This window comes from Saimiri boliviensis, chromosome 10 (genome assembly GCF_048565385.1).
Source record: "Saimiri boliviensis isolate mSaiBol1 chromosome 10, mSaiBol1.pri, whole genome shotgun sequence".
In the NCBI taxonomy this organism is placed as follows: domain Eukaryota; kingdom Metazoa; phylum Chordata; class Mammalia; order Primates; family Cebidae; genus Saimiri; species Saimiri boliviensis.
Window position 1 is genome coordinate 68,384,273 of NC_133458.1, and position 18,140 is coordinate 68,402,412.

Consider the following 18,140-nt stretch of genomic DNA (forward strand, 5'->3'; position numbering starts at 1 on the left):
ATTCCCCTGCTGAAAACCCTTCACTGGCTTCCTACAGACTTAAAATCATCCCAAATTTTTAATAGACTTTATAACACATAAAGTTCTTTATCTGGACTGTCAGTCTTCCCATTTCTTTGCCTTTCCCATTCCAACTTATCCTTAGAAATCATTTCTTCTAGGAAACCTTTTCTGAGTGTGTCTTCCAGATTCTCAATTGAGACCCATTTGAGACCCATATAATGGGTCTATTCTCATTTTATCCCATGCATATATGTGTCATATACTTAGAACAGAGTATTATAATCTCTTTATTTACTTTTTTTCTTTTATATTAACATTGAAGCTTCTTGAAATGGCAACTTTTGATTTTTTTTGTTTCCATAATACCTAATATATATTAATCCCTCAGAAAATAGTTTTGGAATGAATAGATAATACATCAGAAATGTTATTTTTATATTTTTTGAAAATCAGCCTTTTTGTTATAAAATTATGTTTTTATTGCCATGTTTATAAACATCAAAGTAAATTCTATAGAAACAATTTTAGACCTGAGTAAAAAACTTAAATTTAGAAATTCTGAATAGTTTATAAAAACAAAAACACTTAATAGTCATAGTATAAAAAACTTGTACAGAAACACAAAATACTTTAAGTTGTGTTTCATTAGGGTAAGGTCCATACCACCAGAAGATATACTCTGTCCTTTGCTTGAGGTTTTTAAATGCAAGATATGCATTTAAATATAATGTAGAGCTGGCAGAAAAGTAGAATCTGTTCATCAGCGAGGAGCTATTACATCATAGTTGTACTGTTAGGGTAGGCTGCTGCTGAAACAAAAATGTAGGATTAAACGCAGTAAATGTTTCTTAATCATGTAATAGTCCAAAGCATTTTCATTTAGATTAGGTAGGATGTGGACTCTGGTCAGGGACTCTGACTGACTGAGACATTGCCATCTTAAACAGCATGACTTCTTTTTTGTGAGATAGTCTAACTCTGTCACCCAGTCCGGAGTGCAGTGGTGCAATCTTGGCTCACTGCAACCTCTGCCTCCTGGATTTGAGTGATTCTCTTGCCTCAGTCTCCCAAGTAGCCGGGACTACAGGCCCACACCACCACACCTGGCTAATTTTTGTATTTTTAGTAGAGATAGGGTTTCACCATGTTGGCTAGCTGGTCTGAAACTCCTGACTTCAAGTGATCTGCCCACATTGGCCTCCCAAAGTGCTGGGATTACAGGCGTGAGGCACCCCACCTGGCCAACAGCATCACTTCTAAGATTGTCCTGCGGGCTGTCTAGGCCCACTAGTTATAGCCAACTAGTTAGAGAAAAGAACATGAAAGAACAATTGTATGAAGTTTTAGGAGCCACTCCTAGAAGCAGCATATGTCACGCCTGCACATATTCCATTCATTAACCTCACTGTCACGTGACCATCCTAACTGCAAACAAACAAACAAAATGCTTCTACACTATAGTGTTTTTGTGTACAGATAGCCGTCTTTGCCAAAGGTATTTACATTCACCCAAATCATATGTGTCTTAACTCTTAAGCTATAGTATCACATAGAATCTAACTTTACCTGTAATTTCACCGTAATTAAAAGAAACATTTTATCTCTATTTTTTACAAATTGTTTTATTAAATATTATCAAAGATCAACTCCATTTTTACTCCATTGATATTTCCCTAAATTCTTTTACAATAAGATGAAATCCAGCTGAATTTTCCTACTTGGCATGATAAACTACTAAAGCATGGTTCTATATTTCATTCCCCTATTAGGGCATAAAATGGAGGCTAATTCAGGTTTTCTTCTCTATTGTTTAGATCATTTCAGTGACATTTGATAAGCAAATAAGATTTACAGAGATAAATGATGCTTGTGAGTTAAATAGATAGTACACAGAACTACAGTTTACTGTAATTCCTCTTAAAGCCAGGACAGGCTGTGTTTTAGAGCTATTAAACTGAACCATTAGGAAGATTTATAGATTGTATCCTTGGTAACATTCATTCAGTTTTATACAGGAAAATAGATTTGAGTATTACACTGTTCTTGTCAAATTTAATCCCACGGTAATGAAGTTGATCTAGATTAAGCAGACGGCAGAAATATTAGCAGTAGTTACTAAATAGTAATTGAATTTTAAGAAGGACTATGTTAGGAATACAAAAGTCGTTCTCTGAATATATCCCCAGTAATAAAAGTAACTTATGTAATTGAATAATACCTAATGAGAAAATGAATATGATTTACAAAATATGTGACTGAGGCTAATTTGCTTGTGTTTAGAATAAATTTATACTGAAGCATTATTTTTAACTCCTTTGGAGGTTCATCATCTTCTAGACAATTAAACATTGGTGTTCCCACATCTTTTCTCATTTTATTCTTTTCCTGGGAAATATTACCTTCTCCCAAGACTTTTGTAAGTATACATTTCTCTGCCCTTCATAAGGACTAGACCTCTCTTATGAACTACATACTTCACTGCTGTATATAATTGTCTGTGTGAAAGCCCCTTCGTTCTGTTCTCAAAACCACCTTAAATTCATCATGTTTAAAACTAAGATGATGTCCTTGCAACTGTACCTGGTTCTCTGGTCTTCCCTAACTCCATAAATGGCAGCACCAGCCAACCAACTGGGTATTCAAGGTAGAAACCTGGACACCAACTTTGACATTTCCTCTCCCATCCTGTCATCACTTAATTGTCAGCTTCCTCTCCTCAATCTTAAACTTCTTCCTTTTTCTTCACTTCCACTAGCTGCCATAATCTCTCAATTATACTACAGAAGTAAGAAAGTCAGAATAATCTTTTCAAATCTAATCACAACAACCTATTTTTCCTATCTCTAGTCCTGATTTTTCATTGACTGCCTATCACTCCTAAACTGAAAATGGAAGTGTTTATTATTTTTTTTTTTAAATTCTGCATGACTGAGCCCCTGCCTGTTTCTCTGGCCTTATACAATGCTTCTCGTCTAGTCCCATGCTCCAGCTACATTGACCTTTTTAATTTCATGAGGGTGCTACCCTCCCTCCTGCCACAGGTCTTTGAACATGCTGTATTCTTTCTAGAATGTCTTTCCCTCCCCCTTTCATCTGGTTAACTCGCACTCATCTTTAGGTCTCCACTCCATGCCATTTTCCTAGGGATGCCCTCTCTGACCTCCTTGAGAGGTTTTCTACCTCTCTTTCTGGAGTTCTCTCAGTGGTGATTTGTTGTTGTTGTTGTTTATGTGTTTACTATTGTCCTTCTCCTTACTAGACTGTAAGTTCCATGGAGACAGGAAAGGAATTATATCTGGTTTTTCCTATCATTGTATTCCCACTGCCTGACATAGTGGATGGGACATAAAGGTATTCAATAAATATTTGCTAAGGAGTCTGATGTGATAGAGTTAAGAAAATTTTTCTGAAAAATATTTGTGATAGAAAAGACTAAAATTTAGCATATTTAATGTCTGTCTGTATTAATTATATTAGTTGTCTTTACCTTTATTAAAAAGTAGCTTATGGAAATTTTTGAAAAATAATCATACTATCCTAAGAAAGTTATTTTTACTTTATATGCCTCACATTTTTTATATGTGACACATTTTAATACAGTAACCAATGTATGTTTATTAAAGGTCTTCACATAACATCCTAAACATTTTTCAACATTTATTATAATGAACACCTTTAATGACTGTATGTAAGAAAATTGTTTGGATGTGCTAAGCTAAAGTAAATTTGGGAGATGACACTTATTCTTGCATTCATTTATGATTACTTTATTCCAAGGATAAATTTTTTAAGAGGTAATAGTATTTAATGCTGTTAATATTGAATTCCTTCTGTGTTGCAGACCCTATACTAAATGCATTACAAACAGAGACTTAAGACAGAATCAAAGTGGGTATAATTACCCTATATTTTACTTAGTTAAGTAAGTAACATCTGCAATTTGAACTCAAGACTGCCTGATTCCAAAGGATGATCTTTATACTATGCACCATTTATAACATTTTGAAAGGCAGCAATGAGAAAATTTTAGGAACTGTATGGGACATGCATTCCAGATGTAGTATACTGAGACAAATTCTAAAAAATTATCTTACAAAGAATTGTCTCCTGATTTCAGTATGAAGAAATATTTTTGAAAATAATTTTCAAATAGTAAAATAAATTAAGAAAAAAGTAAAAAAAAACATGAACTTTTTTATAGTTGTCATTTTCAAACTAAAAATGGCTCTCATGATTTTTATATGATTCTAAAAGTAATAAATATATTATCTACGTGAATGAAAATCCAATAGGACACAGAGAAGTTAATATTGTTTTTAACAACAGTAGGCTTAATCTACATATGATATTTTATAATATGCTTTTAAAAATTAATGCATGATATAAAGCTGTTCATTATCAATAACTATATAACTACATAATCTTCTCATTATATAAACGTACCATACTCTTGAGATTTGCACCTTTTTTTTGCTGTTGTAAACAGTGCTGTGATTAGCATCCTTCAAACATGCCTTGTGTGTCTATCCATTACTTAGGAAAAATTTCTAGCAGTAAAATTACAAGTTTAAACAGTGTGCTCTTAATTAAAACTGTACATTTCTGGCCGGGCGCGGTGGCTCAAGCCTGTAATCCCAGCACTTTGGGAGGCCGAGGCGGATGGATCACAAGGTCGAGAGATCGAGACCAACCTGGTCAACATGGTGAAACCCCGTCTCTACTAAAAATACAAAAAATTAGCTGGGCATGGTGGCGCGTGCCTATAATCCCAGCTACTCAGGAGGCTGAGGCAGGAGAATTGCCTGAACCCAGGAGGCGGAGGTTGCGGTGAGCCGAGATCGCGCCATTGCATTCCAGCCTGGGTAACAAGAGCGAAACTCCGTCTCAAAAAAAAAAAAAAAAAAAAAAAAAAACTGTACATTTCTTATTTAAAGTCCAGTATATTTTCGTATTTTCTGGACATTTGTGTTTCTTTTTGTGATTTGTCATTTATATCCTTTTTACTTTTTTTTTTTTTTTTTCGGTTAAGGCCAAAAATATGTATGTTGTATTTTTTCATTTATTTAAAACTATTTTTAAAATTTCTCTTTCTCCATTGTCCCATCTGTTACTTAGAGTGATACAGTCTAATTTTCAAATGTTTTAGATTATTCTAGATGTCTTATTGTTTCACTTCAGTTTTACTAGTTAAGATTTCAGTCTTTTGAAATTTGTTGAAGCTTGTTTAAGCTTATAGTCTGCCTTGATGACTATACCGTGTGCATTTGACAGGAATGTATTGTGAAGTTGTTCATCGTAGTGTTCTATAAATGTTAATTAAGATCGATGGTGTCCTTTAAATTGTCAGCATCTTTACTAATAAAAATTAAAGACTACTTCTATCAGTCTATGAGAGGGGGATGTTAAAATTTTTGTTTATGAATGTGGATTTGTATCTAGCTCCTCCTTAATGCTGTCAATTTGCTTAATCTGTTTTGAAGCTCTGGCATTAGGCTCATATACATTTATGATGATGTCTTTCTCTTTTCTCATGATGAAATATCCCTTATCTTTTATTATTATTTTTTCTTTATCTGGTATTAATGTAGCACTTCAGCTTTTTTATCCTATTTGCATATCTTGTAAATTACATATGGTTGAGTTCTTTCTTTATCCATTCTAATAACCTCTACCTTTTTATTGGACTGTTTAGTCAATTTACATTTAATGTAATTATCACTGTGGTTGGATTTAGATTGTCCATTTCACTATTTGTTTGTTTCTTTTTTCTGTTTGTGTCTTATTTTTTATTCTCTGTTCCTCCTTCTTTGCTGTCTTTTGAACTAGTTGAATAATCTTGGGATTTGATTTTAATTATCTATTGGATTTTTAGTTTATTCTTCTTTGCATTTTATTCTTTAACATGCTGCTTTCTGGACAGTTGCATACATTCTTCTCATTTTATAGTGGGAATTAGTGTAGTACCACTTCGCATAAAAATGTAAGAATCTTAACTACTATATATGGGTTCATTGCCCCATCCCTTATGCTATCATTATTATAGACATAATCATAAATGTCACAATGCAGTGTCGTAATTTTTGCTTTAAACAACCATATGTATTTGAAATAAACAAATCCATCTTTTTTTTGTTCTTCAGATTGGATCACTTCTTTCTCCAAGTTCACCAAATTTTCCCTCTGATCTCTTTTTCATCTCTTCTAAACTGCTGTTAAGCCAACAGTGTAAAAAAATTTTTCAGAATTGTTTTTCAGTTCTAGAATTTCCAGTTGGTTCTTTTTTATAGCTTTTATTTATTTACTTAGTTTTCCTGGCTTTTTGTTGTTTACAAACTATTGTTCTTTATGTTCTTGATCATAAAGTTTTTTTAAATCTATGGTGATTACTATTCCAACATATGGATTACCTCAAGGATGGTGTCCACTATTGCATTTTCTGACGTTTTCCAGTTTTTGTACATGTCTAGTAATTTGAAATTGGTATCTTAGACATTTAGAATATATTGCTTTGGCATTATATGTAGGCTTCAGTTTGATATTTGAAGAGTCTACATCCAGAATCTGTGCTTCCTGTCACTCTCTCTTTTCTAGGATACTCTCCCTCATGTCTGAATGCTCTGGTCCTCCTGAATCTAATCTCAGGTTCTTAAGCTAGTAAAAATCCAACATTCTGTCCTTTTGTCAAATGTTGTCTGCCCACAGAGAAAAACTTGTAGAAATAGAAACTTAATATAGTGCTTTTTCATTTTGTCAGACATTAACTCCTCTCCAGTTTCTGCCTAGTATCCTCAAATAGTTGTGATTTATATTTTGTCCAATAGTTATAGTTATTATCTGTTGGAGAGTTGGTCTGATAGTAGCTACTTTACCATTCCAGAAGTGGAACTCTATTTATTATATTCAGAGTATCACTTATGGTTTTCTTAAGATTACCAGGAGGGCTATCCTATCATTTGTAAATAATGGTTATCATACCCGAACCTTTCCCTTATCTTTTATCTGGTTTAATTACATTGACTAGTACTCCTATGTAACATTATTAGTAATGCTTATTATTTTCTTGGCTTAAGTGGAAATTCATTCATTCAGTCCCAATTTGTTCTTTACTGTGTACTAAGCAGTAAACTTTGAAAACTCCAAATGGAAAAGTTGTCTAGATCTCAGATTCATTTGAGCAGGAAATAAATTCTTGTAATGCATCAGTGAACAGATAATTGAAATTCTTTTTAAATTGAGAATTAGGCTATTGGTTTGAAAGAGACTGTGTTTACTATGTTAAAACAATATATTTTTATTACTATTTAAGAGCTATCTTTTTAAAAATTCAGGAGTAATTTTTCAGGTTGTCTTCCCTTTTCCAGATCTTTTCCAAAAATGATAATACTGATTTTCTCCTTTGATACATAGGTATTATAAATTCCTTTCCTAATGTTCAACTGTACTTATATTCCAGGAATAAGGCCTACTTGGGCTTGGGATATATGTTTTGTGTATTTGGTTTCCTATTAATAATATTTTATGTAGACGGTAAATGGTGTCTTAACTCACATCAACTTAGCTTTCAGGATTCTCTTGATCAAACAGACTGAGCACTCTTGCTAGGGGACTCCTTTTCAGAATTCTCATGCATTCTCTTGAATGCATACCAATTAACAAACCTGATTATTTCAGTTGTATACCTTGTTGTAATTACATAATATAATGGAATGGTACTGATAAAACATGAGTAAATAGTTATTTATTGAAATCTCATTTGGAGGCTTTAGAAAACCTTGATAAAGGCAGGTTTGTTTTAAAATTGCTCTAACATTGTGTGTGAGTGAAATAACTGAAGAAAAAGGGGAGGTCATAAAAATCTAGGCCTTTATATTCATATTGCTATCTGAATGTTTTAAATCTTGATCTAAGGAAATAACAATGAGAAATGGACAATGTTTTGTGGGTATAGTTTAGGCAAGAAATAGGAAATAGAAGGAGAACAATAAGTCAAAGAAAAGTTCTTGGCCCTACATAAAAAAGATTAGTAAGGCTAGGTATAGTGACTTAGATCTGTAATTTTAGCACTTTGAGAGCCAAGACAGGAAGATCACCTGAGCTTAGGAGTTCAAGACACGCTTGGGCAACATCGTGAGACCTTGTCTCTACAAAAATTAAAAAAAAAAAAAAAAAAAAAACCAGGCATGGTGGCACACACCTAAGTCCCAGCTACTCAGGAGGTTGAGGTAGGATGATCACCTGAACCCAGGAGTCCAAGGCTGCAGTGAGCCATGATCGCACCTCTGCACTCTAGGCTGGGTGACAGAGCTCGACCTTGCCTCAAAAATAAAAATGGAATGTTTAGTCAATTTACATTTAATGTAATTATCACTGTGGTTGGATTTAGATTGCTTATAATTGCTTATAGAAAATATATAGGGGCCAGGTGCAGTGGCTCACACCTGTAATCTCAGCACTTTAGGAGGCTGAGGTACATGGATCACCTAAGGTCAGGAGTTCAAAACCAGCTTGGCCAACGTGGTGGAACCCCCTCTCTACTAGAAATACAAAAAATTAGCCAGGCAGGGTGGCAGGCACCTTTAATCCCAACTACTTGGGAGGGTAAGGCAGGAGAATCGCTTGAACCCAGAGGGCGGAGATTGTAGTAAGCCAAGATCGCACCATTGCACACCAGCGTGGGCAACAAGAGTGAAACTCCATCTCAAATAAACAAAAACAAAAACAAAACATAGAAATCTTTCTTTTTTCTTTATGCTTATGCAAGGACACAAGAATTAATTTCTATTTGAAATTTTTTTTTAAATTTATCGTTCTCGTTGCCTGGGCAATGGAAACTCCATCTCAAAAAAAAAAAAAAAAAAAAAAAAACCTAGGAATCTTTCTTCTTTATGCTTATGCAAGGACATAAGAATTAATTTCTACTTGAAAATTGTTAAAAATTTGTTTATGAAACCATATGAACCCTATACTTTTTAAAGAAATAATGACTGTATTCTTCAGTTTCTTCCAATGTTATTAGTCTGCTTAGAATTACTACCTTTTCATGAGTTCTTCAGCCTTAATCATTTACAATTTCCTGGAATATTATCTACTTCAGTAATAATGTTGGCATGTGGTTTTATATTCATTTGTTCATTCAACAGATTTCTATTGAATATACACTTTGAACTAGGCTCTAGGCTGAGTAATGGTGATAAAATCAATTGCAATATAGGTCAAGCTCTGCCCATAAGTAAGTTTACAGTTTGAAAGACATTGCATTTTATTAGAGTTCTTTTAATTTTCTCTCTACATATAGCTGTATCGTATTTTCAGTTTCAATGTGTATATGCTGAGTTTTCCCGATTGCCTTAGATTTTCTTTTTAATTCTTAGATTTTTGTCTTTCTTTTTTTCTGCAGTTTATAGGTTGTCTATCATTTTTTTTCTATCAATAGTTCCTAACATATAATTTCTGCTTTACCTTTATCACGTTCTTTCATTTTTCTGGGGTTTGATTGGTTGTAGGGTTTTTGTTTTTGTTTTTTAATGATGAGGCTCAATTACATGTATTATCTTCATTAGAAAATTCTAGTTCTTTGGTAAGTGTTTACTTTTCCTGTGAAGTGTTTCTCCTCCCTTGGTCTTAAAGAACATTAATTTGTGTCTCAAATGGAACCATGGAACCATTCTCTTTATTTGGCCACTGAATTTTTTTTTTAATTATGGCTTTTTTTGTGCAAGGTAATCTTTTATGCTAATCCTGAGTCTCTGTAATGCATCTGTCTCTCTGCAGCTGTCTCTGAACTCTGAGCCTAACCTTGGGTCTAAATAAGAGGACTCATCCTACCTATTCAGCTTTCCTCAGTTTCCTGACAGTCACAGAGATCAGGTGTGCTTATTCAGTGAAAGGAGTTAGCCTTCCCAGAAAAGAGAACACACTGTAAGCCACTGCAATTCAGTCAGCATGGCACTTGTTCAAATGTAGACAAATAGGCCATTGAAACAGAATAGTAAATATAATTTACAGTATTTGGGAATTTAATTTATCTAAAGATGACGTTATAGATTAGTGGGGAAAGGATATATAATTTATTAAATGATCCTAATATGACTGGGCAGTCAAATGAATTAAATTAAATTGGAAGACCAAGAAAAAAAAGGATGAAGGATATAAAGTAAATTCATCAATTTTAGGAGAAGGTCTAGGAGACTTACATGTTAATCTAAAGACAGAAGAAAACCTCTGAGTTTCTAAGACAAGAAAACAAGATAAAGAAGAGATATCTATATTAAAGTATATTGGATTTTTAACATTTTGTTGTAAGTATACCGTAAACAAAGTGAGGAAACATAATTTTGATTTGGAAACAATATTAGCTAATGTATATTGTATACAAAAACCTTATTTAAATTGATAAGAAATTGGTAAACATCCCAGTAGCAAAGTGGTGAAAAGATACGGATAGGTAATTCATGGAAGAGCACATCCAAATGGCCAAGAAACACATCAAAAGATGTTTGAATTCATCAGTTGTCAAGAAAATGGTAATTAAAATAACAATGAACTATCAGTTTATAAATGTGTAAAAGAACTAACATTCGTTGCTCTGGAAGAAATTGGTAAGGTTCCTCATTGCTGACAGAAGTAAAACTTGCCGTAACACACCAGGTGTGGTGGCTCACACCTCAGGAGGCTGAGGCAGGCAGATCACTTGAGGTTAGGGGTTCGATACCAGCCTGGGCAACATGATGAAACCCTGTCTCTATTAAAAAACAAAATACAAAACTTCGCTGGGAGTGGTGGTGCATGCCTGTAACCTCAGCTACTTGGGAGGGTGAGACATGAGAATCTCTTGAACCTGGGAGGTGGAGGCAGCAGTGAGCTCAGATAGAGTGAGACCCTGTCTCAAAAAAAAAAAAAAAAAAAAAAATTGTTATAACCCTTTTGGAAAGCCATCTAGCATTATCTTTTAAAAACATGATGGGCCTTAGACCCATTAGCCTCATTCCAGGGAATTTATACCAAAGAAATATCAATATAAACATGAATATATACATGACTATAACTGCACTGATGTATATTGCAGCCTCATTGTGGCAGAGAAATAACTGTAAACAAAGTAGGGGGATATTTGACTAAATCATGATATACAAATTGTTTCATGCAGTAGATTAATATGCAGTCATTAAAAAGAAGGAACTAATGTTAAACTAGTTTACTTGGAGAGATTTTCAGGTTGATTAAGTGGGAAAAGGAGATAAAGTTTACATGATATTCTCCTTATGTAAAATAATCACCAGAAAAACCTCTGTATATACAGATAGTCCCTGACTTATGATGGTTTGACTTACGATTTTTTTTTTTTTTACTGATAATGGTGCTAAATCAATATGCATTCAGTAGATCCATACTACTCTTGAAATGCTAGGCAACAGCTTTGAGCCATAGCTCCTAGTCAACTACACATTTTTAACTTAGGATATTTTTAGTTTACAATGGGTTTATAAGGCCATAACCCCATCATAAGTCAAGGAGCATCTGTATTTTTATATGCGTTTGTTTATGTTTCTTACCTGGAGATATACTCCTCTATTTTCATTGCATGTTGAAGGCATACTTATCTTGTTGAACTGCCAAATACATTGGCTTAATATGGTTGGAAAAAAAAAAAAAAAAAAACTTGTGTAGAAAATTTCCAGTTATTTGTATTTGAGCTATAAAATTTTATAGAATGTGCTTACAGTGAATAATTTACCCTTTAATCTTCTCAGAAACAGTGTGTGATCATGGAAAGAACACAGGTTTTGGAATAACAGAAATTGGTTCCAAATCTCTGTGTGAGCTTAAACAAGTTATGTAACTTCCTTCAGTCTTGATTTCTTCACCTAAATAATAATTGAATAGTCTGCTGGGGGCATTAAATGAAATAATGTGTGTAAAACACCTAGCAAAGTAATTGAATGCATTAGTTTGTTGTCTTTAAAGGGTTAGATTTTTATGGCTCTACACATTATAATATGTTTTACTTGGCAATTTTTAAAATGTTCACAGTAGGAAGATAATCTTTTTTGGTTAAGCCAGTTTCAAGATCACTTAATATAGGATTTATACCTAATTCACTAAAACTTTGTTTATAACTCTAATTTCTTCAGAAGTTTCTTCTGCTTTCAAGCTGTTTATTAAATGATTTTTAGGCTATTGACATTTTGACATATCTGTAGTGAACTATGTAATCATTTTACAACTTGATGCCAGTGAAGACAATTACAAAATTATATTTTTTGAAAGAGTAAAGAAGCTAAATTAAACCTATCCCAGCGAAAAGGTAGTGAATTGCAAGAGTGATGTGTGAGTGACCTGTTTTGATTGTTAGTAAAAAGTCCTGGAAATTTTGACCATACTACTAGATCTTGACATGGTTGTAAGCTACAATCAAGTAAATTTGATGTAAAAACGTTAATAACAAGAACATATCTAGACATTCATTTGCAGTTACTACTTTTATATAATACGTTTTTCTTTATGACCTACATTTTAAAATTTATTCTCATTTTTTGTTATTATATAGCTTTTAAAACATTACCAAATTTTCTGTTTTTTGAGAGCTGTGCATTCTATTTTTCTTTAAGACTGGGACAGGGAGAAATTACTTGAAGCTTGGATGTCGAACCCAGAGAACTGCTGCCAACGATCAGGTGTTCAAATGCCAACTCCACCACCAAGTGGGTATAATGCCTGGGACACACTCCCATCTCCAAGAACTCCAAGGACTACACGCTCTTCTGTCACTTCCCCAGATGAAATCAGCTTATCTCCTGGGGATTTAGACACCAGTTTGGTATGATTTGGTATTCACTTTGCTTCTCATAGCTTTATTTTTAGTCTTTTAGCATTCAAATAATTTAATATTGTTCCATGGAGTGTCTTATTGTATTCTTGTAATTGAATCCTATACCTTTCTTGAAAGATTCAGTTATTTTCTTGCTTCAGTCAATTTTTATTATTACAGAATATTTTTGTGATTTCTGAATTATAGATTTAAAAAAAGGTTTCTTTCCGTATTTCGAAACAGAACTTAAAACAGTTTAGGGAAACCATCTATTTTATTTTCCCTTAAAACTTCAATTACTTTAAGATTTCAATACAGGCCTGGTGTGGTAGCTCACGCCTGTAATCCTAGCTCTTTGGGAGGCTAAGGCGTGTGGATTGCCTGAGCTCAGGAGTTCAAGACCAGCCTTGGCAACATGGTAAAACCCTGTCTCTACTAAAATACAAGAAAGGAGCTGGGCATGGCAGCATGCGCCTATAGTCCCAGCTACTCGAGAGGTGGAAACAGGAGAGCTGCTTGAACCCGGGAGGCAGAGGTTGCAGTGAGCAAAGGTCACACCACTGCACTCTAGCCTGGGTGACAGAACAAGACTCCATCTCCAAAAAAAATTAAAAATTAAAAAAAAAAAAAAAAGATTTAAATACAACATATTAGCCAGGCACAGTGGTGTGCAGCTGTAATCCCAGCTACTTAAGAGGCTGAACTTGGGAAGATCACTTGAACCCAGGAATTTGAGACCACCTTAGGCAGTATAGCAAGACCCCATCTCAAAATATGTACATACATATATATATCCTATTGAAATATAAAAAGTTAAGTTTGTGATAAGTACTGTAAACCAAAAATACAAAAACATTTTTTATAATGTCTTAAAAGCTAATTTTTAAAACATTTACAATATTTTGATAGTTATGTATTTGTTTCAGTAAAGCTTCTGGAGTTTGTTATCTAGATGCATTTCCAAAATAAGTGTTTTGTTATTTTAAGAAACAGTACTGCCATTGTCAGCATTTTAAATTGGCATATCATTGGTGTGCTGTTATAGGAGATTTTTATATTTCTTGAATGACTCAAAATATGTGATAAATATTAAAGTCCTCATTTTATCTATGCCTTTTTGAAAAACAGAATCCTGTAATTTGCATATGTAACATGATAAATTTTGCTTCTAGAGAGCTATTCTTTAGAAGATATTTAGTAGGCATAAAAGTAATTGCAGTTTTTGCTATTAAAATGGCATAGTTTTAATGCATAGTTAGTTTTTTGGTTTTTGGGGTTTTCTTCAGATGGAGTTTTGCTCTTGTTACCCAGGATGGAGTGCAATGGCGCAATCTTGGCTCACTGCAGCCTCCACCTCCTGGGTTCAGGTGATTCTCCTGCCTCAGCCTCCCAAGTAGCTGGAATAACAGGCATGCAACATCATTCCCAGCTAATTTTTATATTTTTAGTAGGAACAGAGTTTCACCATGTTGGTCAGGCTGGTCTTGGACTTCTGACCTCAAGTGAGCCACTGCGCCCAGCCTAATACGTAGTTTTATAGCAGGGTTCTCTCCTAGGAAAGTCTGGATATCTTGAGTTGCCGAATTAAAAATACAGTTACTCTGCTTTTGTAGATTTTGAAGGGTAAGTGTAACGTGAAGGACATAATACGGAAGTGGTTATTTTGCAATATAGAATTTGATGTTGACCCAAATGATTTGTTTCTTGTACTTCCTTTTCCAAATGCACAGTTGCTGATCATTACATAATTTGGAATTAAAGGGTTTGATTTCTGCATTAAAACATTTAAATCCTATTATTATTTATAGTGTGGTAGTGATGGTATTTGTTACTCAATTAAAGGCACACTAACTGTCCTTAAAACTTTGAAAGAGTTAACTTTTGAAAACTTAATTACTGTACTAGTATTTTTGCCTTTTAAAACAGTGAACAAGGCCGAGCGCAGTGGCTCACGCCTGTAGTCCCAACACTGGAAGGCCGAGGCAGGTGGATCACAAAGTCAGGAGTTTGAGACCAGCCTGACCAATGTGGTAAAACCCTGTCTCTACTAAAAATACAAAAATTAGCCACGTGTAGTGGCGCACACCTGTAATCCCAGCTACTCAGGAGAGGCAAGAGAATCACTTGAACCAAGAGGCGGAGGTTGCAGTGAGCCAAGATTGTACCACTGCACTCCAGCCTGGCCAACAGGGCGAAACTCCATCTCCAGAAAAAAAATGTGAACAAAATGAGTGTATTGTTCTCTTCAAAAGTATAGCTCTGTTTAAATCATTGTTGTTCTTTATCTCCAGTGTGACATTTGTATGTGCAGTATCTCTGTATTTGAAGACCCCGTGGATATGCCCTGTGGACATGACTTTTGTAGAGGATGTTGGGAGTCGTGAGTATATGAGCACCTTAGCATTTCTTACTGCATGATAGCACTCTGCTTTGTTAGTAAAATTGTTTGCTTTCAGTATTTAATGATACAAATTGTTTATATTGACCTCTGAGTTACACAGAAATGAATTTAGACTTTACTAGTAAGGAAAAATATTCTTGTTTTTATTTTTACATCTTCTCTAGCTATTTTAATTAATGCTATTTAGCTTAATATAAGATACCTTTAGAAACAAAGCAGGTATACAAATAATTTTTTTTTAGTATTTTAGTTTATATTACATTTAATGTAAATTTCAAACAAGAATATATTTGTCTTATATCCCAGGGATTTTAACCATTTGTTTTGTGCCATCTCTGAATTTTCTGTGACAAACAAAATGCCTTGAAAATCTGTAAGATTATGCATGTTTAAAATTCCTTTTTAGTGAATGCAAAGTTAAATGTTTCTGCTAGACATAGTTGGGTATATTTTACAAATGGAAAATTTGTTTTGCTTCTTACACTTCCCATTACCTTTCAAGATTTATGCTTTTTCACCATCCATTAACTTTGCTCTTATATTACACTTTTCAAGAGAAGTTTCTAAACAAAGATTGATGTAATTAGCAATGTAATATCATGTTTATCTCTGGAGACACACAAAGCTGTTGTTTGATGACCTAAGTGAAGTATGTCATTGGTATTTAAGGAAATCTTAGAAATCAGAAGTTTTCAGCCTTTTTTTTAAATTTTTTTTTATTTTTTTTAATGGAATACCAGTTAGAAAGTATAGGGAGCTAGGGAATACTATGTGGGTGAGAGAGCAAGAACCTGAGCGGACTTTCTGAGTTTTTCTTTTTAAACAGCTTTGTTGAGGTACAATTGACATACGTAAAGTCACACATTTAAAATAAATACTTTGATAAGCTTTGATATCTGTATACAACCTTGAAAGCATCACGCAACTCCTAGAATCTCTCATTCCCAAGTTTCCTCATTTCCCATTGAATCCCTGCTACTCTTCTCTTTCTGTCTCCATTTTTGTCACCCCCAAATTGTAGGCAACCACTGAGCTGTCATTCTGGTTTAATTAATTAATTAATTTATTTTTTGAGGCAAGGTCTCACTCTGACACCCAGGCTGGAGTGCAGTGGTGCTATTTTGGTTCATTGCAACCTCTTTTCAGGTTTAACCAATTCTCATGCCTCTGTCTTCCAAGTAAGCTGGGACTATAGGCGTACACCACCAAGCCCTGCTAATTTTTGTATTTATAGTAGAGATGGATTTTGCCATGTTGGTCAAGCTGGTCTCAAACTCCTGACTTCAAGTGATCCGCCCACCTCAGCCCCCAAAAGTATCCGGTTTGATTTTGAGAACATTTCTTTATCTGTTTTCCAAATTGGAGTTAGAGGCAAGATTTCATTTGGAGGGGGAAAAAACTACTGCTTTTTAAAAGTCAGAATAAATAAGAGTATCTGGTTGTTCTTTTTAAGACAGACTAGTATCTACTCAGAGTCTACTTAGATAGGATCAGATCAGTACAGGTGTTACAGGTAAAGTAATTGGCAAGGGTCAGAACTCACAATCTAAAGCTATCCTTAATCCAGTTGTGGAGGCAGAAAATACCTCCCAGTTACAGTACTTTATTTGTCTTACAATTATTAACTGTACTGAATTAGGAAGTATTACCTGAGCTCTACCAAGTTAGCTGTTGGTCTTGGTGTGTATGTGAAAACTGAATCCTTCAAGGATTTTCTTGAATTTTTTTGAGCTTCATTGACCTTCTTCATCTGACTTGTATCACAAGAACTATCTCTCAAACTCATCACAAACTGGGCATAAGAACTTTATGGTAATATTTAAATTTGAAAGATCTAATTATTGATTTCCTTAGTACCTTCCAGCCTACCTAGGATTCTCTTTTCCACTCCAATTTTGTCAAATCAGGCACCAATAAAACAAGTTCCATGTTGGGTGAGTCATATGTTGATGAAATCTTTTTTTTGTTTTGAGATGGAGTTTTGCCCTTGTTGCCCAGGCTGGAGTGCAATGGCGCAGTCTCAGCTCACTGCAACCTCCGCATCCTGGATTCAAGCGCTTTTCCTGCCTCAGCCTTCTGAGTAGCTGGGATTATAGGCGCCTGCCATCAAGCCAAGCTAATTTTTTGTATTTTTAGTAGAGGCATGGTTTCACTATGTTGGCCAGGCTGGTCTCCAACTCCTGACCTCAGGCAATTTGCCTGCCTCGGCCTCCCAAAATGCTGAGATTATTGGCATGAGCCACCTTGCCCAGCCAGTGAAATCATTTTTAAATTATTACAGTTTTTTTCTAGGAATATAGAAAAAGAAACTCCTGTCTAAAACCAAGGAATAGTTTTTAAAGGTCCTCAGATAGTTTGAAAGCCCCTCAGTCTATCTTACTCTTCCTAACCTTTTTATCAGTAGAGCTTGATGCTTTAGTGCAGGCTTGTCTAACCTGCAGCCCACGGGCCTCATGTGGCCCCAGGACAGCTTTAAATGTAGCCCAACACAAATTCATAAACTTTCTTAAAACATTATGAGATTTTTTTTTTTTTTGCAATTTTTTGTTTTCAGCTCATCAGCTGTTGTTATTGTTAGTCTATTTTTTATGTAGCCCAAGACAGTTTTTCTTTCAGTGTGGCCCAGGAAAGCCAAAACGTTGCATACTCCTGCTTTAAAGTATGGATGCCAAGGGATAAAATAAATGGGAATAGCCAGGCATAGTGGCACATGCCTATAGTCCTAGCTACTTGGGCACCTGAGGCAGAAGTGTCACTTGAGCCCAGGAGTTAAACACTACAGTGAGCTGTGTTCACACCACTGTACTCCAGCCTGGGCAGTGGAGCAAGACCCTGTCAATCAGTTGATCAATCAGTCAATAGATTAGATAGAAATTATTTTCTAGCCAGAATAGAATTTCTTTGCTAATATTGAGGATAAGAGCTCAG

The 18,140-nt window shown here is 34.6% G+C and overlaps 1 protein-coding gene across 6 annotated transcripts in view; it reads left to right on the plus strand.

Moving 5' to 3' along the window:
• The window catches only part of ANKIB1 (ankyrin repeat and IBR domain containing 1), a 167,452-nt gene that overhangs the window by 95,230 nt on the left and 54,082 nt on the right, over nucleotides 1–18,140 (plus strand). For all 6 annotated transcript variants that reach the window (XM_003921199.4, XM_010345292.3, XM_010345286.3 and 3 more), the window contains 2 exons: nucleotides 12,612–12,820; nucleotides 15,103–15,191. In XM_003921199.4, coding sequence (XP_003921248.1) covers nucleotides 12,612–12,820; nucleotides 15,103–15,191 — 298 coding nt within the window. The remainder of the gene's footprint in view (nucleotides 1–12,611; nucleotides 12,821–15,102; nucleotides 15,192–18,140) is intronic.